The sequence below is a fragment of the Copidosoma floridanum genome, unplaced genomic scaffold, assembly GCF_036245765.1.
Source record: "Copidosoma floridanum isolate Cflo_tuat_1 unplaced genomic scaffold, Cflo_Japanese_pri ptg000001l, whole genome shotgun sequence".
In the NCBI taxonomy this organism is placed as follows: Eukaryota; Metazoa; Arthropoda; class Insecta; order Hymenoptera; family Encyrtidae; genus Copidosoma; species Copidosoma floridanum.
The window spans coordinates 830,348-857,548 of NW_028321878.1; the positions used below are offsets into that span (position 1 = coordinate 830,348).

The window sequence follows — 27,201 nt, forward strand, 5'->3', positions numbered from 1 at the left end:
TGTATAGTCTAACAGTAACGTCTAAAAATAATAATGATCATTCGTGCATTTGATTTTACTATCTAAAACTATTGGCGTGTGCTTTATTTCTAAGAAAAATAATTACTCGATTCCTCGAATAAAAGCTCAACGTTAACGCCTTACATGCTAAAGTATATAGGTATGTTTGTACAGGAGCGAGATTGATCGTATCGTTTTCGGGATCAAAAACAGGTCTGTTCCACATAAAGTAATCTTTCGTGGATTTCCCGTTTTCTTGTACATACATGTACAAAATGTCGTGGGTATCGGCGTATAGCATCTAAATCCATTTTCCAATGCTATACAACTTTTTAATAACTATACTAATAAATAAAAAGGTATTTGACAACGTGATGATTTTTGCACTCAATTTTGAGCGTGTATCAAAATGACTAAATTTTCAGAAATCTCTGCCACGATGAGAGCACTATTACCTATTTAATCTAATTTTTATTGGATTAATGAAATATTTGTCATGTACAGTATACTAAAACTGATCATTTTTTGGCACGATTCCTGCATTAGAGAAGTTCAACGAACTCGTAAAAAAAAATTTCGAAAATTTTGTGAATTTTTGATGAGAAAATGCGGGAGAAGTCCTCATGATCATCTCAAAATTTCAAAAGAGAAAAAACAAAAATCTCGTCTGACGAGATTTATACGTCAGGACGATTCCACACTATACCAGCAATGTTTCGCACATCATTTTAAGGTGTCACTTTTGTTCACGATAATAATGAGCTGAAAAGGTTGACAAAAACTCGAAAAAAAATGCACAAAATTCGAAAAAGATCAACATACGTCAAATCATCAAAAATACAAATAATTTGATGCTATACGTTTTAGATATAAAGCCGATTTAAATGATAGGGTCCAAAAATATTTTGAATCTCAGTTTATACACAAACTCTACAAAAACTACCTGTATTGTCGCTGTTACTGTTACTTTATTGAAACATTCTGGACAGTTCGATTGTTTAATATTTTCGAGACATCGAAATAATTGTAATTTTAAATATGAAATATTTCCATTGCTATCGCGCAAATAGAGAAAAAAAGAATAAAAATACCGATGATTCTTAAATGTAAAAAACTTATTTTCTTTTATATAACTAAGTAGTTGAATCGATCGACGGACATTTAAAATTATTAAAATGATGAATAGTACCAAAGGCATTCCAGAATGATGCCATTGAGTATTTTTATTTTATAAAATACAAACAGATTATTCCAATAATATTTTACTGGTAGACCTATCAAAACGTTATTTTTTTCTATGATTAAATGAGAGAAAATTGTTTTATCCGTCGCTCGCAGTAGAAAAAGACTATTGAGTATTTGTTGTGTGGTTGGTAAATTAAACAAATAAAATGTGTCAAGCCAAAGAAACTTAAAAGACGGTGCCATTTTCAGATATAACATGCCTTACTATTTTGATGCGCATTCGATATTGGGAACAGTGTATTTAACAACATATTTATAAAGTCAGATATTAGCAAACAACGAAATTGAATGTATTGACGGTAGAAGTGAGAAACCAATAGATGTAACTTACCACCTTCATCTTCGCTGTCGCTCATGAAAGTTTCTTGCATAGATTCCGGAGCTTGGACTTTGTATTTTTCTTCAATAGTTAACGTATGGGTGGTAATTATGACAGTTTCTGTAACAACTTTCAATGTTTCTACTACCGTTATGTATCCAAGTTTCTGAGCGATATCTAGAGCCGTTTGATTACTCTATAATGAACAAAAAAAAGATATAAAAGGCGATGGCAAGAAAAATTGTCAAAAGGGAAAAAAGTGTGCAAGCTTACGTTCGTGAGAGCATTTGGCTGAGCCTCACTCTCTAGAAGTAAATTTATAACTAGCGTGTGGCCCTGTTGAGCCGCTTGATGCAAAGGTGTGTACCCTGCACTGGTGCTGCTGTCGACAGATGCGCCGGAGCTCAGTAGAAATCGAACCATGGCTGCTTGACCGAAATGAGCCGCCACGTGAAGCGGCGTGTAACCAGCCTTAAATAAAAGCATCGCATGGGAGATTACAAACCATCACTTAACTACTTAACGCACATTATGTAAATTCATACTGCTTGTTCAGACAAATAAACAACTGAGCTGGGCCATTGTGATTTTTAATGATTGGGTTTGTTATTATCGCGATTACATCACGTGTGTATGTTTACCTTTGTTTTTGCATCGACCTGGGCGCCGTTTTTCACAAGAATGGAAGCAACATTGACCCTATCTTCTTGGGCGCACAAGTGGAGAGGCGTGAGACCGTTCTAAAGCCAAATTGTAATTTGTTAACAAGAGACATTGGAACGGTATATGCAGGGTTGATGTAAAAAAAAAAAAAAAAAAAAAGAATGTGTTTGCAAACCTTGGCTTTATGATTGGTGTCAGCTTTGTGCTCTATAAGCAAAGTCGACATGTCTGTGTGGCCTTCTTGAGCGCTCAAATGGAGTGGCGTAAAGCCCGCTTTCGACTCGGCGTTCGCTTTAGCGCCGTATTCCAGTAAAGTTGTGGCTATATCCATCTGTGCGGCAAGAGCAAAGAAAGTAAAATGAATCGGTTAATCGGTTTTATATATAATTCAACGAGTAACCGGTAGTACGTGTAATATGAACTTGCCTGATTTTTGCGGGCAGCAATGTGCAGCGGTGTGTGGCCATTTTTGGCCATGGCGTGAGGCGAGGCACCCTTGTCGAGGAGAAGTAACGCCACGTTCTGATGATCGTAGTGGGACGATACGTAGAGCGGAGTCACTCCATTCTGTAGAAATGAGAATCGAGCATTATTTATGGGCGTTAAATTACCATTTGGTTTACATATATATGATTTATCGAACTATGTAAAATATATTTGTGCTGATCGGCACAGTTTTACGGAATTAATCGGAAAGCAATTTGACTCTTTATTAAAATTTATAATCAAAATGTTACTTTTTGTTTACAGTAGAAATCGAGCCTTTTGAAATTTGCGCGACATACCTTGCCCTGAGCGTCAACCGGGGCGTTCTTCTGTAGTAAAAGCCGGGCCACGTTCATGTTGCCGTATTTGGAGGCCAAATGAAGCGGTGTAAAACCTTTTTTCGTGGTTGCCGTGAGGGAGGCCCCGTTCTCGAGAAGGACGGAAGCCACCTGTCGAACACACAAGTACGACAGAGATAAGCATAAACCGAAATACATGAAAATGCAAGGTAAGCGAGTCTTACTTCTTCCTGGCCCTCCTTCGCTGCTATGTGCAGAGGCGTGTACAAGTCTTGTGTGGTCGCGTCCACGTCGGCTCCGTGTTGCAGCAGAAGCATGACTATGTCCACGTTGCCCATCCTGCTGGCCACGTGGAGTGGAGTCTGTTCTTCCTACTCGGCAACAAGTTCAACGATAAGTATAAGTAAATACATAACGTTACAGTTGGCTCACGTTATCGGGTAGCCAGTGATGACGTAAAAAAACAACTCAGTTTTTCTCCCCTCGCGTGGCATGATGTAGCAAGTTCCACGCGCGAGGAGGAAAACTGAGAGATACAGAGATGGAGCTTACAGCTTTGACAACCTACCCTAGCTCGAGCATCTACTTGCGCTCCGTTCCTCAAGAGTATCCTAATAATATCAGTCTGATTCGCTCTCGCGGCTAAATGGAGAGGCGTTTCACCTCGTACCGTAGGTATGTCTGGACTAGCTTCGTGTTGCAATAAGTAAATGACGATGTTCATGCAGCCCATGAAACTAGCGACGTGCAGAGGCGTCAAGCCGGACTGAGCAAGGATCATGAATTTACGTTTACAAACAAATTTTTTACGCAAATTGGCAATAATACATATTGAAACATATGGCAATAATTTTATCACGAGTTCTCCTCCATGGTTGAAATTTTGTTTCTTTCTTTCAGGAAGACGAGAGAACTGATGAGGGATTTGAGGAAATGAATCAGTAGGAAAGCGTGTAAATAAATGTTTCTTCGTGTGGGATAATTGTGCGTGTATACATGGCCAAGAGGACGGGGATTGTGGGTGTATGGTACGTGTTATTCATGATAAGCCAAGTGGTAGACGAACGCACCTCCGTGGTCGCTTCGATGCTGGCCTTGTGCTTTAGGAGTAGCTCGACGACTTTGATTCGATTCTTTTTGCAAGCAATGTGAAGAGGCGTGAAACCGTTCAAAGCCCGGGCGTTGGGATCCGCGTTTCTGTCCAAGAGTAATTTGGCCACGCGCACGTGGCCGCAGTGGGCGGCTACGTGCAAGGCAGTGAGGTAGTCCACCGTCACTTCGTCGACCGGGGCTCGGTGGTACAACAAAATTCGGGCTGCGTCCACGTGGTCACCCTGACTGGCCATGTGTAGAGGCGCCAAGCCGTTCTATAGGATTTAATTCAAGCCAATCGGCTCAGCTATAAGCTCAACGCTACGTGGATTTTTCATTCATTCATTCATTCATTCATTTACATTATCTACGGGCTCGCACGTAAACAAATACTACTTTTTTTTTTTTTTTTACCGTCACCGTTGCGTACTGTAATGTCAATGTCGATCGTCTTGATTTTTACAGTTATTGCACACGTTTACCTAATTAGCCAAAAAACAAACTCGTTTGGCGATACCGCGGGTGCATTATCAAGCAAGCATCGATCCAAGTGGCAAACAGTTGATAATTACAAAATAAACATATAAGTGGAAAAAAAAAAAATAGACAACAAGAGCGACGGCGGCGGGGAAAGAAAATGTACTTTGGTCTTCAAGCCGATCGGAGCTCCCTTCTCAATGAGGATGTCGACGACTTCGTGGTGCCCGGAACGAGCCGCGCAGTGCAGAGGCGTGAGCCCGTCCCTGGTTTTTGCCTCGATGTTCGCCCCCTTGCTTATCAGAAGGTTGACCATTTTAATTTTGCCCCACTTGGCAGCCACGTGCATCGGAGTGATGTTGTGCTACACGGAGGAGAGAGAGCGGCGATTAATTAAATACATCGATGCAAATGTAATAAAAGTAGAAGGGGGGGGGTGGGAGTGGTAGAGGGGATTCATTGATCGACGCTCGCCTACTGACCTTGGCGGCAAAGTTCACGTCCGCTCCTTTGTCGTAGAGCAAGGAAGCGACGCGGTCATTGCCGTAGTGGCTCGCTATGTGAAGAGGCGTGAATCCACTTTTCGACGTCACATCGGGATTGTGATTGTTCTGTCGAGAAAAAAAGAAAGAAAAAAAAAAAACATTTTAACGATTAATTACATCTCGATGAAAATAAAGTGAAAAATCGGGGCACATCCGACACCGTATCCAGTTATACAGTGTCGCATCATCACAGAGGCGAGGGGACAACAGCATCGCGCTCACCGAGCATCAAAATACTTATAGGTGTAGGTACCCTACACAAACACACGTGTAAAGAAGAAGAAGAAGAAGAAGAAGTAAGGACGTAAAAGGCTCGCTTTCATTCGAGAGCGCGCACTGACGCACCTGTAAAAGTAGAGCGGCAGCCTTGCAGTCGTCTTTTTTCGCGGCTATGTGTAAGGCTGGCAGTCGAAACTTGCCTCTCGTGTCGTTTTCCAGGAGAATCGCGACCACCTTGTCGTGTCCCTGCTGCATGGCAACGGCCAGCGGCGTGAAACCATCCTGCAAACATTTTGCCATGTACACATAGGTTCCTACAATCGATCACTTTGAAGGGTCCTTTTTTTTCATTTATTCGTTCGATTTTTTAATCGATCGGTTAACAATGAATCAACACGGGAGATCGGCATGCGACAAATATGTACAAAAACAAATGCCATTGAACACGCACCTCCGTGGCGAGAGTTTGATTGGCTCCCTTGCCCAGAAGGAATTTGACGACAGAGTCGTGGTTCTCTTGGGCAGCCATGTACAGTGGGGTGAACCCATTTTGGGATTGTGCGTTAACCGAGGCTCCCCGCTGAACGAGCAGCTGCACGACCTCCTCTTGACCAGCTGTGATTCAGTCGATTAGTGTTTACTATGTTGGTTGACAATTACCTTGAAGGCAGCTTATGTTTGGCCATGAGGAAAATTGTAAAGGATGTGGGACTAGAAGGACCGTAACGGGCAAAATTTATGAATTTCAGGAGAACAACATGCACACACTCACCAAGAGATGCAATGTGCAGAGCGGTGTTTCCCTTTTTCGTCGCGGCATCGACAGTCGCTCCGCGCGACAACAGTTCTTTCACTATTTTCAAGTGTCCGTCTTTCGCTGCCAAGTGCAAAGCATTCAGTCCATTCTGCAAACAAGTAAAACAACATTTCAGGTTTCGCTGTTTTTTTTTTTTTTTTTTTTTTTTGTTTTTTTTTTCTCATCGTTTCTTTTAAATGACAGAGCGTGACTGTGATATAATGATGTGCAGCGATTGGTGGAAGAAAGAATCGCAAACGCCAAAAGTTTTACCGAATTGGAAGTGTTGATGTCAACGCCGGAGTCGAGGTACTCGAGGACCTTTTCGAGGTGTCCTGCCCTTGCGGCTCGCAGGAACGCCGTGCTCGGATCCCCCTGTAACGACAAATACAGATATATACACTAATTATACTTTTGCATCAAAATAAATCAGTCGGACAACGACAAAATTAATATGTATAAGCTCGCTGTTGGATTAGATGACCAATGTGTGTATGGGTATACGTGAGAGTAAATAAAATATTGTTTAGGTGACAATATTACAGTTTGATATTTTTGTTGCGAGTATAGCTGTATACGCGTGTTTGCCCGAAGAAGGGTCATGTATAGACATAATTATATAGGATACATAATTATAGTACCTATACAGTGATGTGCAAAGTCAAATGAAACGTTCATTATTTGTTGAACGGACCAAGTATTATTTGTTGACCTATACATCGTAGACTTTCCAACCCAAATGTATATATAGGTGTATGAAGAAGGTGATTAGGTATAATAGTAACTGCATGGGTGGTGCGACAGGACGGTGAGTTTGACGGTTCCGCGGCTGACCAGTCGTTCCGAAGTATACTTAATATTATATGCATATATACAAGTACTCTCTCGAGAAAAATATACCGCAGAGAGAGAGAGAGAGAGAGCACGTCTGTGTGCATATACATATAGAGTTGCGCTACGATTGCATGACTTGTTTAATAATCAGGCAAACGGAATTTTTCAAGCTAACGGGATCGCATTGTGCTGACTCTAGCATCACAGCGAAAAAACGCTCTGCGAGCATGTATAGATATATACGAGTAAAGTACTTGTCATCATATATAGGTATATACCAATAAACCAGGATGGTGTATATAAAATCTGCCGCGTGTACACACGCACCCATACAACCCAATAGAGGTAAGGTCCGCAAAAATATGTATATTATACCTATACCTCGTCTAAAAATCGTAAATCGCGCTTTAGCACGTAATAACACAACAGCACGCATCTCGTGCGCTATATACATATATAAATATGTACACCGTGCAACGCGATCCGATCGATATAATATATTCGCAGTAGTTATTCCCTCCACCACCGCACCCACCCCTGTTTTCGCGTCCACCCTCCTTTCCTGCCGCTCGCCCTCTCTTCCGCTCTCTTTGGCTCCTGTTGGATCGTAAAACAGCTCCTGTTCCACCCTACAAAATATATATACACCCCCCACCCTCCGAAATTCGGTTTCCCTTTCCGGCCACATGCCTGTTACATGCGTCATAATAAAATAATGGGCACCGATGCGTCAACCCAATCTATACGTACACACGCGTGCTCATTTATAATTTTTTTTTATTTTTTTTTTTTTTTTTTTTACCTGCCTCCTGCTGCCTATACTGCCGCTTCGTACACGCGTGACAGTTCGGTCGCGGTATAAACTAATGCTCATGTGTATATGTCTCTTACTTGTATACATATATAAACATCGCCGAATAGGGGCAATCAAGGGTAGCGCAATATATTTAATATAAGTATGCGCGACAATTTTTTTTTTTTTTTTTTTTCATAAAAATGAACTTTGGGCTCTTTGAAATTAGTCTATATTTCTTTTCGCTGAATCTTAAAATGTATGCACTTGTTTTTCCGCATCACATACATATAATTACACCGACATTACATGTGAGTAGATGTTATTGTAGCCAGACTTGAGAAATTCGTTGTTGTACATGAGATAAGTGGCGTGAAACTTGAAAACATCGTTTTATTGTAGCGCATATGCATGTAGTGTTGCAGAGATTACATATAGATTAGACATACTTAGGTACCCATGAACAATTGTACAAACAGAAACTTAAAATATTTGCTATGCATTACGCAACCGTAGCGCGAAGAGATTATACGTGTATAAATATACTTTTTTTTTTTCTTTTTCAAAACCACCTTCCTTCGCGCTATCGAATAATGCTTTCCTCCCTCGCGTTTAAAAGTATAACATAGTTTTTTCTGTGTATACCGATGCGTCATCTCCATCGCCAAGAGAAGCATTATAGGGGCAAGCAATGTATACCCGTTTTACCCCATAGTGTCAAAAACTATATAAATGTTTGGGTACTTTTTATCAGAATTTTTTTTTTTTTTTTTTTTTTTTTTTTTTTTTCCCAACAGTCCTCACGTTCGTAAGTACAGTATTCTTTGTCTCATTGACTGCAACATACCTGCAGTAAGCAATAGAACGTGTAAAACTATGTATGTTCACACGCGAACAAGCATATACTTAGAAGATGTATGAAAGAATCTATTTCGGTGGGTTCGTGTTATTATTAAACAAAAAACAGAGACGGATTATAAATGTACAGTGTTTATTATTTCCTACAAGAGAAAGACCAAGCGGGAGAGGGAGAGTCTCAAACCAAACAACAATGACAAAAATAGAAGCAGCATTGTACATATTTATACATGAGATGTATACGTATATATGGTGATGCACGTATTTTGATGAGTTAAAATTAAAAGTAACCGTGCACGGGAGGGGGTGCATATCGTATGTAACACGGAGTACGCTGTACATACATTAAACTACACTTTACATTAACTTTAAAGGTAAAGGATAATAATGATAATAATAATTTTCAATCCCCGAAATAAAATGGATTTTTTTTGTTTTTCATAACACATAAACATTCCGATGGCCATTGATTCTTCTTTCTATAGCGCTTATTGTTTCAACTGATCATTTTTGTAACGTCCTTATGGGCAACAAACGAACATTTTGTAAGGCACCAGCCACAAGGTTAATTTATTCCAAAGTCAGCCCAGAACGAGTCATTATTTTTGCGCGTGCAACGACCTTTCACTGATGGTTGTTATTGCGTTGCTCAACTAATTGTGTACCTATATATGTACAAGTAGGTACTTTCATCCTCAACTTACATAAATATACTGTTGTTCCTCTGATGATGGTCCCGATGCGGTATCAGAGAGCACGTAACGTACAGGTGCAATGTATATTGTACATATTATGGTGAAAGGATATATTATATTATATCTATAGCTGTACCTATATCCATCGGAAGGGAAATGTAGCACTTTTGTCTTTGCGAGATTCCCGCGATGCCAAGTAGTAATAAATATAAGCGCCGAGGCCGGCTTGTTTGCCCAGCATCCTATACATATGTACCTAAGAGAGTCTGGGCGCTTAGAAAAGCTCGTGTCTCGCGGCCCTCGGCTCGATCGAGATTCCGAGAGAGCGGCCGGTTACTTAGGTACAAGCGGAGGGTAGGTGTACAAGCTCATCGTCTCTGCAAGTATAATCACTGGAGCTAGAATGAATGGGAGGAGGAGGAGGGAGCGGATCTTAAATATATAATTCGGCGGACGCTCGCGCGGTTAAATAAGTCGCCGGGTGCATGTATATATATATATGAGGTGAGGTGAGACGGAAGCAGCGGGGGATAGGTCGTTGGCTCAAGTGTCGCATACAAGATATATCTCTATAGAGAGAGACAGATGTTCGGGCATCGCACCGAAAGCCTCGGAGAATCACGTCTATCGTATCCTGTATACAAGTACCTATCTATGATAAAAAGATATTACATCGGCTACGTGCGTGTGTATATATTTATGTAGTAGTTCAATAGGATGTGTGTTGGATCATAATAGGGTTCTTTTTTTTTTTTTTTTTTTTTTTTTCTCAATATGTTATTATCCCCGACAATTTTGCGCTCTCACGTGGCGACGTGCATCATTTAAAATATTTTCACTCGCGGACCAAAAGTATATATTATATACATACGCACCGTTACTCAACTAAATTTAATACATTTTTTCTTCACACGAAACATACAATATTATTTTTCAAGTTCAAGACATAAAAATATACATACATGTACGTATGAAAATATTTATAAATACGCTGTAAAACAAGAGTGACTATGTTCATAAGTTGACTCGAGCGTTTATCCTCATATAAATACCGAGAATCGAATGATAACATAAAAAACAAACACTTTTGGTTGTCCCAAACATTTGTGCGGTAAGTGATTATATAGTAATCCAAACATTTGTTTTTGTTTTACTTTCAAGAAAGTTGTACTCGACAATCGGTTTAATTTTTCGATAATCACCCGCGATCGCACGGGTCGGCATTTTGAAAACCCTGTACTCGGGCACAAACATTATTGTTCATCCGTTCCATTCAGAACAGTGTCTAATTATGCGCAGGTACCGCAAACAGTTATCTCGTTGTTGTGCTAAAAAAAAAAAAAAAAAAAAAAAGTTAAAACCTGTTATTTCTCACACTTGCGTGGTACACGCATCATACTTATTTTCCCGTCAATGAGGAGACAGCCCAACACAGCAAGAGTATAGCTGAATGTGTGTGATCACGCATGTTCCCAACGCGTGTACGAAGTACGGGATTACTGCAAGGCCGACAGAGATGATTAAATTTATTGTCATCTACGTAATTATGCTAAACTCATAGTGTGCCATGTAGAGCAATTTTTTTTTTAATGCGCGAAGTTCGCGATATATTTACTTCGTAGTGCCTGTTATAGGTACGAGAAAATTTCCACACCAAAATTCTAGTTCGGAGTTTTTTTTTTTTTTTTAATTTTGACGTGTGCTCTCAAAAATGTTGATGAAAATCTTTCGCGCTTTCGCGAAGAAGACTTTTTCGATTTTCAGTCTCACCAAAGTTTTTTTTGTGGAATCGATCAAATACGTACGTATACGTGTATGTACAACAACTGTTGTACATCAGATCTCTACATATCGGTATACACATGCATTTCCTCATGCACGTTATCCAGACAGAGGAAAAACTGAAACTGAAGTAAAAAAAAAAAAAAAAAATTATTTTACACCGTACATTTAGGAATGTGGAAGTATACTCAAATTTTAAGAAATTTCATCATGTACATGGTAGAAGTTACAGCATTTAACATATATTATGGGACGGTTACGCCGATCGTAAAATTTGGTAGCGTGCACGATATGCAAATGAAGCATATCAAAAGGACCTCGCACAATGTTTTTAGCATCAAAAGTCACAAAAAAATTTTTTTTTTTTTAATTTACAGCGTACCATTGGAGGAGCATATACTCGATGTAAATTAAAGTATTTGCATTTTAATGCTTTGGGCGTAAGAAATAATAACGTATGATTTATATCAGCTGCAGACTTCGTAGAGACTAAAGTTGATCGTGATGATTTTCGACGTAGCTGGACATCATAGTTATGAATACTATTTCCAATGAAAACCAACTGATTGCTCTTGATTGACCAGCACAAGTACATCATCAGCCCGATGTGACGTTGCTCATCATTTTTCTCCATTTTAATCGACGAACGGATTATTGGAAAAAATTTCAATTCATGAATATTGTATCAAACAAGACAGTCGACAAGCATAGAACCATTGTAGGTGTAGCGGGAGGCCACCTTTGCCTTAACCTTCTCTGTATACTGTGTACTTACTTTGAGCCGCTTCCGCTTTCGCCTTTCATTGTGCGATTGCGTCTTTGTATGTACTGTGATTTTTGTCCTTCGCCGGGCAGACAGTATAACTGTTCGTCTCTCTCTCTCTCAACATAATGATATATTATACTCGTACATCCTCAATGGCACATATAAACATATTATACGCGTACAGAGAGAAACACGTGGCAGAGTATAATAGTATTGTAACTTGTACGTGTGTGATGTAACGAGAGGATCACTTGCCGGGATTATTAATGTCATCCGGCACATTGTGGCAAAATCGGGGCTTCAGTGAAAAATTGTGACCGGCTGACGTAAACATTATTTTTTTTCGGCTTTGACGTCATACTACAGCATAGCACTTGTTACAGGCAAAGTTGTAAGTCCGCGTGGAGCCCACCCCTCGTTGGCCTCGCTGCTAATGTTGTAGATGATGACCCGCTCAGCCTCCCGACGATGGCCAGTTATAAAAATATTTCAACGAAGTGTGATTTTTGCTCCGTCGATCCTCCGACACGCTGCGCCAAAATAAATACGTGGCGTACTTATACCGAGCGCTATCAATTCAATTTTCAAAAGACGCGCAAAGTTGATTAGATTTTTCGAGATGACTGGGGAGGGGGGGGGGTGAAAGCATGCACGTTCAACTTATATAGAGTATTACGTGGTGGTGTATATATTTACAATATATACATATATTATACTCAGAGGAGCAAACTTCTCAAGTTGCGCAGAGGAAGCACTATGGTACTTAACACCTAAGATAAAAGATGGAGCACCAGAAGAGAGAGAGGGTTCGACGTTGTAAGCTGTATATAATACATATACCGGCGTATTACAGTTGCATCCACCCCTTTTTTTTTTTTTTTTTTTTGAACGAGCCGTGAAAGAAGAGACATATAGGCTATATCGCACGATGAAGAAGGACAATAGGGACGGACCACTATTACATAGCGGTGCGTGGATAGTAGGTGGAAACGTGAGTAGCTGCGCAGCAAAGTCTCCCTCTCGGTAGAGCTGATGATGCTTTTGTACACGTGTACATGTAAGTAAAGTAGGTATATTCCGTTCGGTGGATAGTCGTGTCAAAGGGGAGTGTCAGGGAGGTGGAGAACAGCGCGCGTGTGTCTACGTGTTGCATAAGACGCAAGTGAGGAGGTAGAGGTGTATTACGCGTCATATATCACTTTCTTCCTCGCGAATTTGAGAGCAGCTAGGAGTGAAAAAGAGCCGGATCGCCGTGTCAGTCTTCCCGCGGTGTTGGCTCCTCTCGCTTTCTCTTCTTCCTGATCATACAATGCCTAATTACTGGTGTCCCTCAATCAACTTGCTCTATCATAATCTACATCAACTAACATCCCTAAATGTAATGATACCCATACGCGTACAGCCAAAGACATGTATGAGGTCAAGATTTATTGTAACCGCCCCGATAGTACAAGAAAAACTTGACTGACCTCAGCCCCTCTCTCTCTCTCTCTCTCTCTTATGTCTTTTTGTCAAGCAATCAACTGACCTTTTCAACTCCACTTGAACAAAAAGTTATATATGCCTATGTAATATCCTTTACAAGTTCCATTATTTCATATTAAGTATAATTATATACAAGTGCATAAGGTTATACGAACATATAATATATGCACAAATAGGTGCTTGCTCAATCGAAATCCACCTATTCATCAACGCCAACAAATTTTTTTTTTTTCTATTCGTTGATGGTGACTCTTAACTTTGACAATATTTACCACGAATAGCACATCATGCACGCAACGCGATTCTGAAAACTCATTGGATACTCTGATATATGTAATATTATAATATATGCTGTTGTATGCCCTTATGAAAATACATGACTGTTGCTTTAAATACTATATACACATGCAGATATTCTGATTAATCTGCAGCGTCGGGGAATGACAAAAGTTGGGCAAGTAATATATAAAAAAGTAATCTCTGAACAGCCTTACAAGTTCTAATGAACCATAATGATGTTTTCTTTTTTTTTATTTTTTTTTTTTAAAGCTCACCAATGCCTATTGTAATATATATACATAAGTAGCGGCACTGTCTCTTACAATACACACACAGGGGCACGTCTATTGGCAACTGTATACATATGTATCAACAAATTATACTTACACGAGCTAGTGTCTCACGAGTGGAGGGCTTCCTCTTTTATTTGGGCGGTGATTGGTACACAACGTACAAGTATAATGAATCCCCACCCCCGCGCCCTCCCGTTCACGCTGAGAATTCACGATGTTATCGCGACACGAGAGTATCAGTATACGTATAATATATACAAGCATACATAAATAGCGCTTGACAAATCATCGGCGCTAATTTATTATGTTTGGGCCCAATGAACGAAACTCTCTCCCATTCACACGTATATACACACGTGGTGGTGGAGCGCGCGAGAGAGCCGTGATTGGTACAGCGCGTAAAATGACTTGATTTACTTATCACACGTTAACGCGTAATCGGACATATAATTATACGTAACGCGTAATATAAATAATAATTATACAAGTAATACCAAACGTGAGCTAACTATACTATTATAACGTAATATATGACGTTTCTCTCCTATATAACCGTTCATTGACACATTAACTTCTACCTCGCGTTACAATGTATACGTGTTTGAGCGTTTACGAGTGATTGGCTCATCATAGGTATATCTATCATGGCTTACGAGGCATCACGCGATAATAGCTATACGATCATACGGCAGATAATACATAATATGTACATATAGGTATTCTCAGTTCAAGATATTACTACGTTGTTGATGATTGTTAAAATAATGAAGGAATAAGGTGTAAGGTAAGTTGTACCTGTGTGACATTGTTCTCACACCTGAAACATAATTGTACTACCATTCAATACCGAGTACGTGTTGTATGTATATGAGTATTATGTTCAGTCTGATGATGCGCTCTTACCTAATCTGGAAAAACCAAATGTGGAAAAAAACAGCAACAAATGAAAAAAAAAAAAAATAAAAGTCATGCCGGATGTCTACATATTAATTGTACGTTCTGTTAGTACCTCTAAGTAAACATGCACGCAGTGCACAAGTGCAATGTAAATAGATACTATAGGTTGTACATTCGTTGGTAAAAAAAAAGATTATATGAATTGATAGATATCATTGTAATCTATTCGCACGAGTAGATAAGCCGTTTTGAGCTTTCAGTAAGCGTATGTATACGTGCCTATAAACTTGTACATTTAAAAAAAAAAAAAAAAAATTACAAATTACGCTAATAAGTACACGCGTTTGTATAGGTTATACACGGGTCGATGCAAGTGTGCCCTATTCAGTACAACTCATGCCAATATACAGCACGCCTTGTCTTCGCGTTGCTTTTCTTTTTCACCGGCTAATTATTTCTCTCGCATGCATGCATCTTATTACCCACCTTACCTTTTTGTTCATTCGAGCCGTGCTGTACGCACGCAGGGGACCGAATCACGCAAAAATAATTAGTCTCGTATTAGTTTTTTTTTTTTTTTTTTTTTTTTTCCCCAACAAATGGATACACAATTATGTGAGTTGTATATAAAGCTGCATTGCGAAAATAATCGATTTCCCGGAAACTCAACTTTTGCAAAAGGGTATATTTACAAAAGGCGGTGTATCGGTTTGCGTGGGATGTGACACGGCGGATAATAAACAGCATCCCAATAAATGAGCGACCGCGTGATATTACAGGTACTTTTTTCATTAAATATGAAATACTTATTCTGTGTCACAACACTTGGGTACTTTTTCTCCCCTCTCTTGCTTGCTGCTCGGTTCCCATATTTATTGTTTTAATCGGCTAAAAGAGACACACCACTTCCGGCCTCACACCTTACGCTCCATCGCCGTGTGTTATATAGCTATATCCACATTTTATACTTGAGTAGTGCGGTTGGCGTTTGGAATATAAATAATTTGACCTCACGCCGTGCGAATTTTAATCAGCGCCGTGGTCTTGCTCGTTCCGAAGATTTTGTTAATTATTTTAGCATCGGTGCTCCTGGATTCGAAATGCCTGTGGTGTGTATAAAATTAGGATTCAAATATGGGATACGCGATATGCCGTGCATAAATTTAATGAATATGTGGTGAAAAGGCGCGGTGTTACCCTACACATTTATATGTATACAAAACAACCTACACGTGCGTCCCGTTACTCGCGCCGCCGACACCTTCCTTTTTTCCTTGACACTCGAAATTAATGAATAAACGAGCGTATAACATACGTATATATACACACGCACACATTATTAATGAACGCAGGTAAGTACATATGTACATAATATCTTGTGCAGTGGAAAGAAAAAATAACCTTCAGAAATGACGCTCATCACGAAAGTACCTACATGAGAAAGACATTAAAGCCTACCCTTTGTTTTCTCTTCTCTGCTAAAACGTGCTAGCTATCGTTTCTTATACGGCAAACACCAGCTGCTTTAAAATTGCTCGATCCGTTTGATGATGGCAATGATAACAATGTAACGCATCATGCACGCACGAACATTTATTTCTCCCACATGATTAAATTTAAAAAACTAACGGAAAGAATTGAAAAAAAAAAGAAAAGTATGAGTATCAAAAACAAGCAAAGTGTAAAAAAGGAGAGAGAGAGAGAGAGAGGGACAGAGTTAGATTAGATAGCGAAAACGAAAAAGAGCCGAGTCCTGTGTAGAAGAGAGACAAGAAGAATGCCGGAGAGTCTCGCACGTGGATATTTTTAGTGTACTGTATGTTGTACGAAAATAGCGGCATTTCTCGGCATGTGAAGACATTTTGACTACATAGCATGTACGTGTGTGTATAGATAGGATACTTTGACAGACGAATCGGAAAGTCATTACCATCGGTGGTGATTTAAAATAACAATCAATTCGTTATATACTTGTAAACATTCTTAATCTAAGCACTGCGCATACCTACTCCTGATGGGCAAAGTAGCGAAACAAAAAACAGTCAACGTTCGATTTTCTGAAAAAATCACAAACGTTTTGCTTTCATATTGTGGTATTGGTATATATACAATTTGAAAACTCATTTAATACATACAGACATTAAATAGCCACGTAAAAATCAATGTATACATTAATCGAGATCACGATTTATAATGGGAGCGCGGTTTTCGATTTAACTATAAGCTGTAGCTCCGATGATGCATCATACTGGCACTTTTCCAAATGCTGAATTTTCAAATCCACTGCAAGATAAGTGTGTGTAATATACATCTGCTCTCTGATAAAGGTGTCTCGGGCGTAGCATTGCCTAATGTCAAGGTAACAACCGCGCGGCGTGTATACGCGCAAAAATACGTAAACATATACACAAAGATTGAAGCGATAACCCGGTATTTCTTATTAATAATAATAGTGATGCTCGATTGGTTTTACAAGTACTTTAATTATTAGAAGTAAAGTAATAACAATAATAATAATAATAGTTCACTCGAGTTGCAGTAAATTTTCTCTCGACTATTGTGTTTGCTACCCCGTACATCTGAAAAGGTAATAGGTATACCATGCTTGATTGATTTCTTAAGTAAGTACCTATATATACTAATGGATGCGCAATGTTGATACATCCAGTACCTCAGTACCTATCGGATCCAAAAGGAGAATCGAACGTGAAATGGAGACTTGACATGATTCGATATTGCCGCACAAGTTGGAGAGATTCGAATCGTGTATTTTTTATGTTCAATCTCTTTTCTCACGCAAATGATGACATTTTTCACGATGAAAATTCCAACAAAGTTTTAACAATACATTTGGTGAATTGTGCCGTGCCCGTACTTAAGCGTTGGTTGTTACATACGACTTTGCAGTCGTGCTTTTTATGGATGCCTTTCACGGCGCCAATGGCTACACATACTTAATATAGGGTACGTGTATCATCTAATATTACTACTGCTTTGTCGAGAAAAAATTTATGTTTTGTATAGTAAGAAACGGTATCACATACTATACATATATATTGAGCAAAAAAATTATGCCATCAGTTTCTTTCTTTCTTTTTTCTACTCACTTTAAACATATAAGTATAGGCATTTCACCTACTTTAAGTTGTGTTAAAAGCGCAACGCGAGAGTAAGTATAGGTAATTTAAAAAGCTTGTGCTATATAGACAACGAGGGAAAAAGGGGGTGGAGTAGTAAAGTCGATCTGCAGAAAAGCCAGACAAATAAAAGGTGTCACAGAGAGAGAGAGAGAGAGGTATATAGATATAAGTATACGATGCACAACAAGGATCGATTTTTTCGGTGACAGGAGGCACACGGTAAAAAAGAAGCGGAGGCGGAGGGAAGGACAATTGAGAAAAAAACAAAAAAAAAAAAAAAAAACAGGAGCGTAAAATGGCTGAAGGTCTTTGCAAGCTCCCCGCAAAGGATGAAAGCTTATATTGTATTATAAGCGGAGTGTTGTATATCTGTTGAAGGAAAGGGGCTGGTTCCGATGGGATATAGATCATCATCATAAGTAGGTTATAGGTACCTGTTTGCCAGTACGGGGCAGAGTCTCGACATTGGTCCCGGCAACGACCGGCGCCTTTTCCATCGGACCGCCGTTCTGCTGGCTGACCTCGAGGCCGCCCTGCTCGTTGTTGTTCGGCGGCCGATGTTCGTTGTTGTTGCCGCCGCCGCCCCCACTCGAGGTTAGGTTGGCGGCGTTGTTATTGTTATTGTTGTTGTTGTTGTTGTTCCCAGTGGTAGTGGTATTATTAGCGTTGGGAGCCGCGGTAGCGACCTTCCTCTCCTTCCCGGTCATCCTGGACCCGGCCCACCCTGCAGTACTAGCTGCGGCTGCCGCTCTTGAGGGCACAGCTCGGCCACCCTTTCGCCCCGATCAATCTACGCGCTGCTCCTGCTTCCTCTCTCTTTCGCTTATCTTTCCTCTCCCTCTGTGCAACTCGACTCTATATAATATATATATATATATATACACTTGTATGCGTTTGGATGCACTGTGTATATGATATTATATATGGGCGACAAGCCAACGAGGGCAACTACAGCAAGGGCACGCAGGGGGAAGGCATGTCTCTCGGGCACGGGGTCTTGTCGTTCACTGATGCTCCAGCTCTTTTGTTATTTATTTATTTATTGTTAACACGCTATGTTACACGCCGTTGAGAAGAAAAAAAAAAAAAAAAAAAAAAATGAGTGAACGGCTCCAGTAAAGTATAAGCAGCAGAGCCAGCTGTGGTGTCAGCGTCGGTGCAGACGCCCCAGTTGTAATGTAGTTTTATATCGATGCGGCGGCGGGGCGGCAGTGACGGTGGGGGACGAAGACGCGCGAGAGAGCCTTTTGCCTTGATTGTTGGCTGGCTGTTGGGTACTTTGGTGTGCTGCGGCAGCGACCACCCCCGATGCTCCTGATAGGCAGGTATATGATGTACAAAAAGTACCCGGCGACCGTCGATCACTGCAAGTTAGGCCTACGCGTCAGAGGCACTTATGCGTGTAAAGAATCTATTTGTTTGGGCCTACTATTATTATTTTTCTTGTTGTTGCTGCTGTAATTGTTCACTTGTTCACACTCACGCTGCAAGGACGTCGAGAACGTGAGAGATGAAGATCGCGTCCGAACTGAATAAGTGAATACGAGCTCCGAATTTTGGAGTTCGGAGTCACCATCCATATATATGTATACCTAATACACACGCCTCAAATCTCGTCTTCTGCTTGTGTTATTAGTTGCAGCGACGATAACTGCACGGAATAACTTTTGGCTTTAAGTATATATTTGCTGTTATTGTTACTCCGTTTTTTTTTTATTTTTTTTTTTATTTATAAATGCAATGTACATCCGCACGTAATGCAGCAATACAACAAAAACTGGCCCTGGTCTTGTGCCGAAAGTGGGCCCTTTAAAACTTTCTTTGCCTTATTGCGACGATAAAAATAAAGGGGGAAAATATGAATACACAATCGCGTAGAATTGGAAGCACTACTGTCCGGAGTGCCCACTCACCACTGGTATATAAGAACCAGTCCTGCACAAAGTCTGCAGGCCTGACCGAAGACCGAACAAAACTGCCTAGTGCCTTAGTGCCTATACTACCGCGAGCCGCGACGCTTTACGCTATACCTACAATACGACTGCTACGAGGCTATACGATATACGAGCTTCAAAAGATCCGAGGCGACATCTGCCTGAGGCGACCAGGTACATCCGTACATACATACGTGGTGCATTCGTGTGATAAAATGATGGTAAACGGTAAACGCATTCGCTTTACATTATTATATATCTATATGATACACTACTGGAGCTGTAAAAACTGGTACCTTTAGTTTTGTATCGTCATCTTTGAAGAAAGTTGAAAGGAATAATGATTCGAAGGTAAAAAGAGAGGATGCGTCGGCTCTAAAATTGTACAATTGTAGGTACAGTGATTTTAATGTCAAGAGCTGCATCGTCCTACCTTAAAAATGTATTCCTGATAGCGAAACAGTTCTTTTTTTTTTTAGCGCAGAACTACTTATATTTGTCCCCTAAAAGTTTGGGCTGTCTAGCTCTTTTATCATGTATGTACAACCAAACTGTCTCCTCTTTAGTCCAGAGCCAGTTATCCCCTTTTCTTTCAACTGCTAATACCTATATAGTAGGTATTAGGGCTGACCCGAATTTGTATAAATGCCTTAGGTATGTAACGAACTATAATGCAATGTATATAGAAACAATTACTAAAAATGAAAGTTATACGCGATTCCTACAAAATTATTTCGGCTGATTAATTAATATACGCATTTAACAAAGAACGTAAAATTAATGTTGCATTAATTTAGATAATTCTGTTCATACAATATATTGTGAGTTTCTACTATCCTAGAAAACGAAATACTGTTAATTTTGTTGTACAATATAGATCATGGAGTAGTTTTTTAATCAAAAAACGTAATGAATCAAAAAATAATAATAGTAAAGTGTAGGCCCCTCTGAATCAAAAAATTTCATGAAAAATTATTGCTCATTTTTGGTTTATTAGGCTTATCATTATAACAATCAGTAAATTATTGTACATACAGCTGCACTGTGTATACTTAAAGCGAAAAACTGAAACCAAACGTTTAGTTAAATTTCTATTAGAGCTTCATCCAAATGTTTTCCTAGTGATATTTTGTTCCAATGTTAGATATAAATTTGATTAAAATGGATTGATGTATAAAACTTCTAAAAATATTTAAATAAATAAATATACGGTTTGAATGTGTTAAAATTCCTCAGTACAAGACATTCAGCTATTTTTTCTTTAGTCTTAATAAAATAGGAACTAAAAAAAAATAATTATACGTTGATAATAGTTTGTGACGATGTTAAGGCAGCATCTCATGCATTAAAATATACGTCAAATAAATTTAAAAAATAGCCGATTTTGTTTTATTTACAAACAATATGCGAAGCAGGTGATTTTTCAGTAATGGTTGATGGTGGATGTAATATCACATGAGTGGAAAATTACCGACGCACACGTGAAATATACATATCCATACTGTTTTTGACACAAGTGTGTGAAGTTTAATACATTACATTAACAAAATGTCGACATTATACTTAGTCTTAAACATACTTTGTTGAAAATGTTTCACTTATTAGGCAAGTAATGTACTTAAAAGGCAGCCCGGGTAGTGGTGTACAAAGAGGAAAACCTCTTAACGTGAAAAAGGCAAAGAAAAATGATATTCTAAAATATCTTATCAACTTTGGTGATTTTATAAAACTTGTAAAAAAAAAAAATTATAACACAATGATTTGATACTATGTGACATAGATAAAGAAACTCTTTCTTTACGCCAACGGCAGTGAATAAGTATATTAGGTGTAAGCTGTCTGATGTGCTTTTTAGGCTTTTTGCACATAGTATTCAAACAAAAGATGAACTTATGTTATCAAAAATTTTGACTACACATATCATTTCAGATCTTACAAACTTGCAAAAATATATTTTATAGATAACTTTAATCTAGCTTTGTTATTTCTAATATTAATCAACATTTTCGGTGATTTTACAAAAATATTTACAAATGCTTATAAATTTGTTGTAATGCGTTTGAAATAATAATAAAAAAATGGCTGAAAAGAGCAAAATACAATAGAAGTTTTCATTATTTTAATTTTTACCCTCTTTTCATTTTATTTTTACTGGTTTAATTTTTATTCTCGAATTGAATTATGATCAACATGAAAAAAAAATCAGTATAAATAAACAAAACGCAAAGATTATTTCATCATTTCTACAAAAACTAATAATAATTGATGCTGTTTGGAATTGGATTTCACAAATTTTATGCAAATGTATCAAAAATAAAACTTAATTATGAAAAAAAATATAACAAAAATTTTTTAAACTGCCTATTGTACAAATAAAGAAAACATTTTGTTTCTTTCAAACTCGCATATTTTGCTTTGATTAGTTTTGTTTTTCAGAAAATAGAGAGGTATCACTAGCCTTACAGTTTAAATCAGCGTAATCAATAGGATGGTCAAGTTCCTCCTTTTCATTTCCCAATTTTTCTTGACCATTCAAACACCTATTACATTTTCCACAAATTTCTGCATGCAAGTGAAAGCTCAAATGCTTTTGAAATTGTCTTAGTTTCATTTTTTTTAAACAAACGGTACATTTTACAACCTCATTCACATTGGAATCGTGTGTATATTGAATATGTTTCTTTAAAAGTACCTTTTGAGAGAATGTCTTTTTGCAAACATGACACGGATGTCCTAAGCCATCGTGATAAGCTTCATGTCTGTATAAATGATCAATATGCAGAAGCTTATTGCAAATTCTACACAATGAAAATCCATGTTCTATATTAAAATGTGCTTTTCTTTGATGTTGGTTATCAAATTTCATATCACATTTAAAACATTGAAAGGTCGTTGAATCTAAATTATGGGTTTTCATGTGTTTGTCAAATGGTTCACCAAGATCTACCAAAGCTTTACATTCAATACACTGAGTTTGAATTATCGGCTCAATAAACAATTTTCCTTCAACCACTTTGCATTCATGACCAATGTATTTTTCTATTCGATCAAAATTAGTCAAGCAGTAAGCGCATCTCGGTAAAAGCGGATGATATCGCCTAACGTGTATGTTCAAGTATTTAAAATTTTTAAAATTTTTACCACATGGACAGTTGCTTTTTATATTATGTAACATTTTGGATGTGTGATTCATTGATGGATTTTCGTAACCAGATCCTTCATTTGATGGCTTTTCATTTGATAATATTTGTCTGGAATAAAATTTAACAGAATAAAATTTTGTATACTCTATAAGCGTAAATTTTTGCAATCAGAAAATTATACGTTACTGGCAAAGGTTTGTCAATGATGGAATATTATCGCTATCTTCATTTGTAGTATCAATTAAACCATTGACATTTTTCTCCTTGAAACTTTTTGGTATTACTGTGAAACAAATAATCATTATTATTTAAATTTAATTATTAAAAAGGAGCCAATTTACACTAGGATATCTCTTGAGTTACCTTTAACCGAGTCTTCCCCGTCCTCAATATCAACATCTTCGTCATCTTCTGCAACTTGAATTCTCAAAATGCTGTGACTCTTGCTGTACTTCGATAGTACATCTAAATTATCCGCCCTATGACCATTGTAGTCCACAGAAACCATTCCAGAATCATTTGACGACGCATCGCTATCCTTAGAGTTTCTAAAGTCTTTGTAATTATCTTCAGAGGACATATTACTGGGTACAACTTCATATGAGTCGTTCTTATTTTTTTTAATTTTTATACTTATGCTAATACCAGAATCAGCATCATTGTTTGAATTGTTGGAATAAGACTTGTCAGTGTTGCTCGTCTCAATCGTTCCCTTGCATTTAACTTTGTGCAAATAAAGCGTATGATAATTTCTAAACAGCCTGCCACATTCACATTTTGTTTGTTCCATGTTAAAATCTTCAGAAACCTCAGAGGATCCTTCATTTGTCTTTCCAGGATCTTCATGCTCAGATGAACCATCAGTTGTTGGTGTTATTACTTCTCTCTGATTATTGCTTGTAACGTTTTGGAGCGGTTGATTAACTGTTTTGGCCAACGTACGAAGAGGAGAATTAAAAAATCGACATTTTGAGGGATCAAAGTTTTGAGGAGTTTCACCTCTTATTCGATGAAGACTTTTGTGGTAGGTAAAGGTTTTTAAATTTTTGTAGATGCCTAGACAAACGTTGCACTTGAAAGGACCTCTCTGAAATGGCTTAAGACTTTTATCTATCAGCATATGTTTTTTCTTCTTAATTGTCCAACAAGTTTTATTTCTTTTCTTTTTCTTTATAGGTACTTCAGTAGAGTTATAAAAATTGCTTTTATTTTGCTCGTGAGCTACAACTTCGCTATTAATTTGTGCGTTTGCAGAGTTAGTTGTGTAATTATCATCAGTTGTAACTTTTTCGCATTGTTCTATTATTGATCGAACACAAGCAACTTTATGATAACCTTTCATGTGATAAACTATGTCCGTGGTAATCCTCTTACACAGTACACATTTTATTTTTTCTTTTTTTTTAACTTCTTTCAATACACTTTCCTTGGATGTATCTTTAGTCACCAGTACTTTATTCGTTGTACTATTGACATTAATTGTTTGCTCGGGACAATTTTCATTTTCTGGATGCTCAATGTGTACTGAATTTGTTGATTCAGTCCTACTTAATGATTCATTTTCTTCAACTATCTTACAATCACCCTCATTTACACTGCTATTATCTGCAATGGGAGTATTTTCAACTTGAAAGTTGGCCTCTCCACGTGGTTTATATACTCTTTTTGGATTCACGAAAATTCCATGTTTCTCGGTAGCATGTTGTTTCAACTGTATACTATCGAAAAATTCTTTTCCACAGGTAATACAGTAAAATAACTTTTTTTTACTTTTTACTGAAAATCTAAAATCGGGAACAGATTTACTGGCATTGATTAGTAGTGGCTGAAGTGACGATTCGTTTGGTGATGCCGAGTCTTTTGATGCAATGTACTGACAAGAAGTATCATCATCATTATCATCACAAAAAGAATTTTGAACATTTTTAATAAGCTGTAGTGTTTCCCAAATTTTATCACAACTTTGCAATTTAATTTGCGCTTCCTTAAAATTATGTTTTTCTTTGTAATAATCAGTCAATTCTTTTATTCTTTCTTCACTAGAATCCTGGAAAACCCAAGGTTAATGTTGTTACTTGCACAAAGTCAAGTGCATAGTCAAAAGTTTCAAGAAGAAAGTAAAAGAGATAAAATGAGATGAGAAGTGGTACAAAATTATTATGCGATTACAAGGTGAAAAATGATTGCAAAAAATAAGTAAGACAGTTTGACTCACAAGAACATATGATGGCGGGGAGACTGCCCGCTGCATGACGACGTCGCTATCTTCGGGAAAGGTTAGGTCAGCAAAACTTTCCTCGATGTCAGCTTCATCATCATCAACATCTTCATCGATAACATGACCTTGATGGTACTCAAGATCAGCACTAGCATCAGTGACAATGGGAACAGTGGTGTCATCTTCGTCTGTGGTAGTGGTAACAACACCCTCGTCCATGACAGCAGAGTCCTCATCCATAGCTGCAGGAGTATCAGTAGTAATAGCAGCAGCAGCAGCAACAACAACAGTACCGTCCTCATCTGTAGTAATAGCAGCAGCAACGGATGAGGGGTCCTCATCCATTGACTCCAAAATAAGGTCTTCATCTTGATGATCTTCTGGTTCTTGTTTGATAACAAGCTTGTCGCTCACCAAGAAGGTAGTGCTGCCAATTGTCAGACCACCATCCGGCTCTGCATCATCAGCCATCCTGATGATGTCTATAACTTTTATTTTCTTATTGTATACACTAAACCCTTACTCTCTTTTCACTGCAATGAAACACATCATACATAATATGGGTATATTCTGGGTATCCTCTTCGTTCTTTCGATTTTGGTAATTGTAATTGTAATTGTTTTGGTAATTGTTCCGTGTGGTGCACGTGCACTTCAACAGGATGATGATTCACCGCAATCCATTTCCGATCTTAACGGAACTTAAATTATTGGGAACAACTTATAAGAGGGATCCCGGTTGTGAAGTATGGCGTCTATTTTGCCATATCACCAAAACCTGTTGGAAATCATATAAAATGTATGAGTAATGTAAGGTACGTTGGGTGAACCCATTGTATTTAAGGTGTACGCGTATAAGTAATTGAGTACAACATAAGTACAAGTGGTATAGATACTTATACAATACCTGTACAGGTACATGACTTCCTAGACTCTAGCCAGACTCCAAACTAAAGTTGGAGGCCTCTCGGAGAGGAAACCGGAGCACATTTTATTCAAGTGTTGAAGTATAGGTATACGTGAACTTATTACTTTTGCACTAAAATCTATTGCGAGCGCCGAGCACGAGTTAGCACGACTTCCTTTTACACTGCACATTCATGTATATGCAGCTTTTCTGTTCCTTCTGCTATATTCTGCTCACATAATATGATAGGTAACAAAACAACTATACACTATAAATGTATAAAACCCCTGTACCTATATAGGTATACTAATATTATATGATAAAAGTTGGCGTCGCAAAAATCACCAACACACAAAACCTCTACTTCTGCAGACTGCAGACTGCAGTATATATACTCTGCATTGTCTACTATAGATTCGTTCGGGGTTTAGCTTAGCAGCACTCGGAGCGCTCCTTTTTCTACCCTATAGTCAATGTATTGAAGTTACTACATTGACTATAGAAAAAAGGAGCTCCGAGCTGTTCCATCTAAACCCCGAACGAATCTAAATAGCAGCTGTGTACACTATACAGTACAGTCCAGTCTCCAGTCCACAGTCCACAGTGTGCAGTGTGCACACATATAATGCAACGCGCACAATCTGTAATATATAAAAATAATACAGAGTAACTCTGTCCAGTTTATGACAGAGTGACGACTCACTGACGAGTGACAGACAACCGAAATGACATGGCACATGACGATTTGTGTACTTCTGGTCTATGTTGACTGACGATTTTCTTGTTTGAGCCACATGTAGAAATAAAAAAAGTAATTATTGAATTTTTGAGAAAAAAAATTTTTGAAATTCTTTTTACAAAAGTACTTGTTTGTCATTTTCAGTAGTATACATGTAGGACATATTTATACGACAAGTATATACTTGCATTTTATAGTGCACTGAAAAAAATTGAGCACTGTAAACTTATGTTATTAAGCTAGAAATTTTATGATCGGTATATCATAAAAATACCTATAGAGTACATAAATTGAAAAA

At 38.2% G+C, this 27,201-nt stretch overlaps 2 protein-coding genes across 11 annotated transcripts in view; both read right to left on the reverse strand.

Annotated features, from left to right (window-relative positions):
* Positions 1-18,782, reverse strand: part of LOC106645189 (uncharacterized) — a 59,306-nt gene extending 40,524 nt beyond the window's left edge. For all 8 annotated transcript variants that reach the window (XM_089592765.1, XM_089592762.1, XM_089592760.1 and 5 more), the window contains exons 1-16: positions 18,398-18,782; positions 6,415-6,516; positions 6,118-6,250; positions 5,797-5,960; positions 5,472-5,627; positions 5,064-5,192; positions 4,748-4,945; positions 4,083-4,379; positions 3,581-3,778; positions 3,237-3,383; positions 3,013-3,162; positions 2,654-2,794; positions 2,403-2,558; positions 2,206-2,304; positions 1,838-2,035; positions 1,577-1,760 (exon numbers count right to left, since the gene is read on the reverse strand). In XM_089592765.1, the coding sequence (XP_089448891.1) occupies positions 1,577-1,760; positions 1,838-2,035; positions 2,206-2,304; positions 2,403-2,558; positions 2,654-2,794; positions 3,013-3,162; positions 3,237-3,383; positions 3,581-3,778; positions 4,083-4,379; positions 4,748-4,945; positions 5,064-5,192; positions 5,472-5,627; positions 5,797-5,960; positions 6,118-6,250; positions 6,415-6,516; positions 18,398-18,670 (2,725 nt within the window). In that variant the 5' untranslated portion in view covers positions 18,671-18,782. The remainder of the gene's footprint in view (positions 1-1,576; positions 1,761-1,837; positions 2,036-2,205; positions 2,305-2,402; positions 2,559-2,653; positions 2,795-3,012; positions 3,163-3,236; positions 3,384-3,580; positions 3,779-4,082; positions 4,380-4,747; positions 4,946-5,063; positions 5,193-5,471; positions 5,628-5,796; positions 5,961-6,117; positions 6,251-6,414; positions 6,517-18,397) is intronic.
* Positions 18,783-21,580: 2,798 nt separating this feature from the next.
* Positions 21,581-26,512, reverse strand: LOC106645190 (uncharacterized). Of its 3 annotated transcripts, none has more exons than XM_089592787.1 (6): positions 26,165-26,512; positions 25,813-26,035; positions 25,256-25,740; positions 23,404-25,087; positions 23,227-23,323; positions 21,581-23,148 (listed from the first exon to the last, which is right to left on the reverse strand). In XM_089592787.1, exons 3-6 carry the CDS (start codon positions 25,727-25,729, stop codon positions 22,317-22,319), a joined length of 3,087 nt encoding a protein of 1,028 aa, XP_089448913.1. In that variant the 5' UTR covers positions 25,730-25,740; positions 25,813-26,035; positions 26,165-26,512; the 3' UTR covers positions 21,581-22,316. The 3 variants fall into 3 exon arrangements, with proteins under 3 accessions (XP_089448913.1, XP_089448907.1, XP_014216468.2); XM_089592781.1 differs by having other exon boundaries at positions 25,256-25,746; XM_014360982.2 differs by having other exon boundaries at positions 25,256-26,035.
* Positions 26,513-27,201: the final 689 nt, after the last annotated feature.

Bases quoted from the DNA above. Each gene is read 5' to 3' on its own strand.
- LOC106645190 (XM_089592787.1), bottom strand. From the start codon at position 25,729: ATGGCTGATGATGCAGAGCCGGATGGTGGTCTGACAATTGGCAGCACT. The intron at 25,088-25,255 runs GTGAGTCAAACT...TGGGTTTTCCAG, and splicing joins CCCCGCCATCATATGTTCTT to GATTCTAGTGAAGAAAGAAT. The intron at 23,324-23,403 runs GTAACTCAAGAG...TTTGTTTCACAG, and splicing joins CGGGGAAGACTCGGTTAAAG to TAATACCAAAAAGTTTCAAG.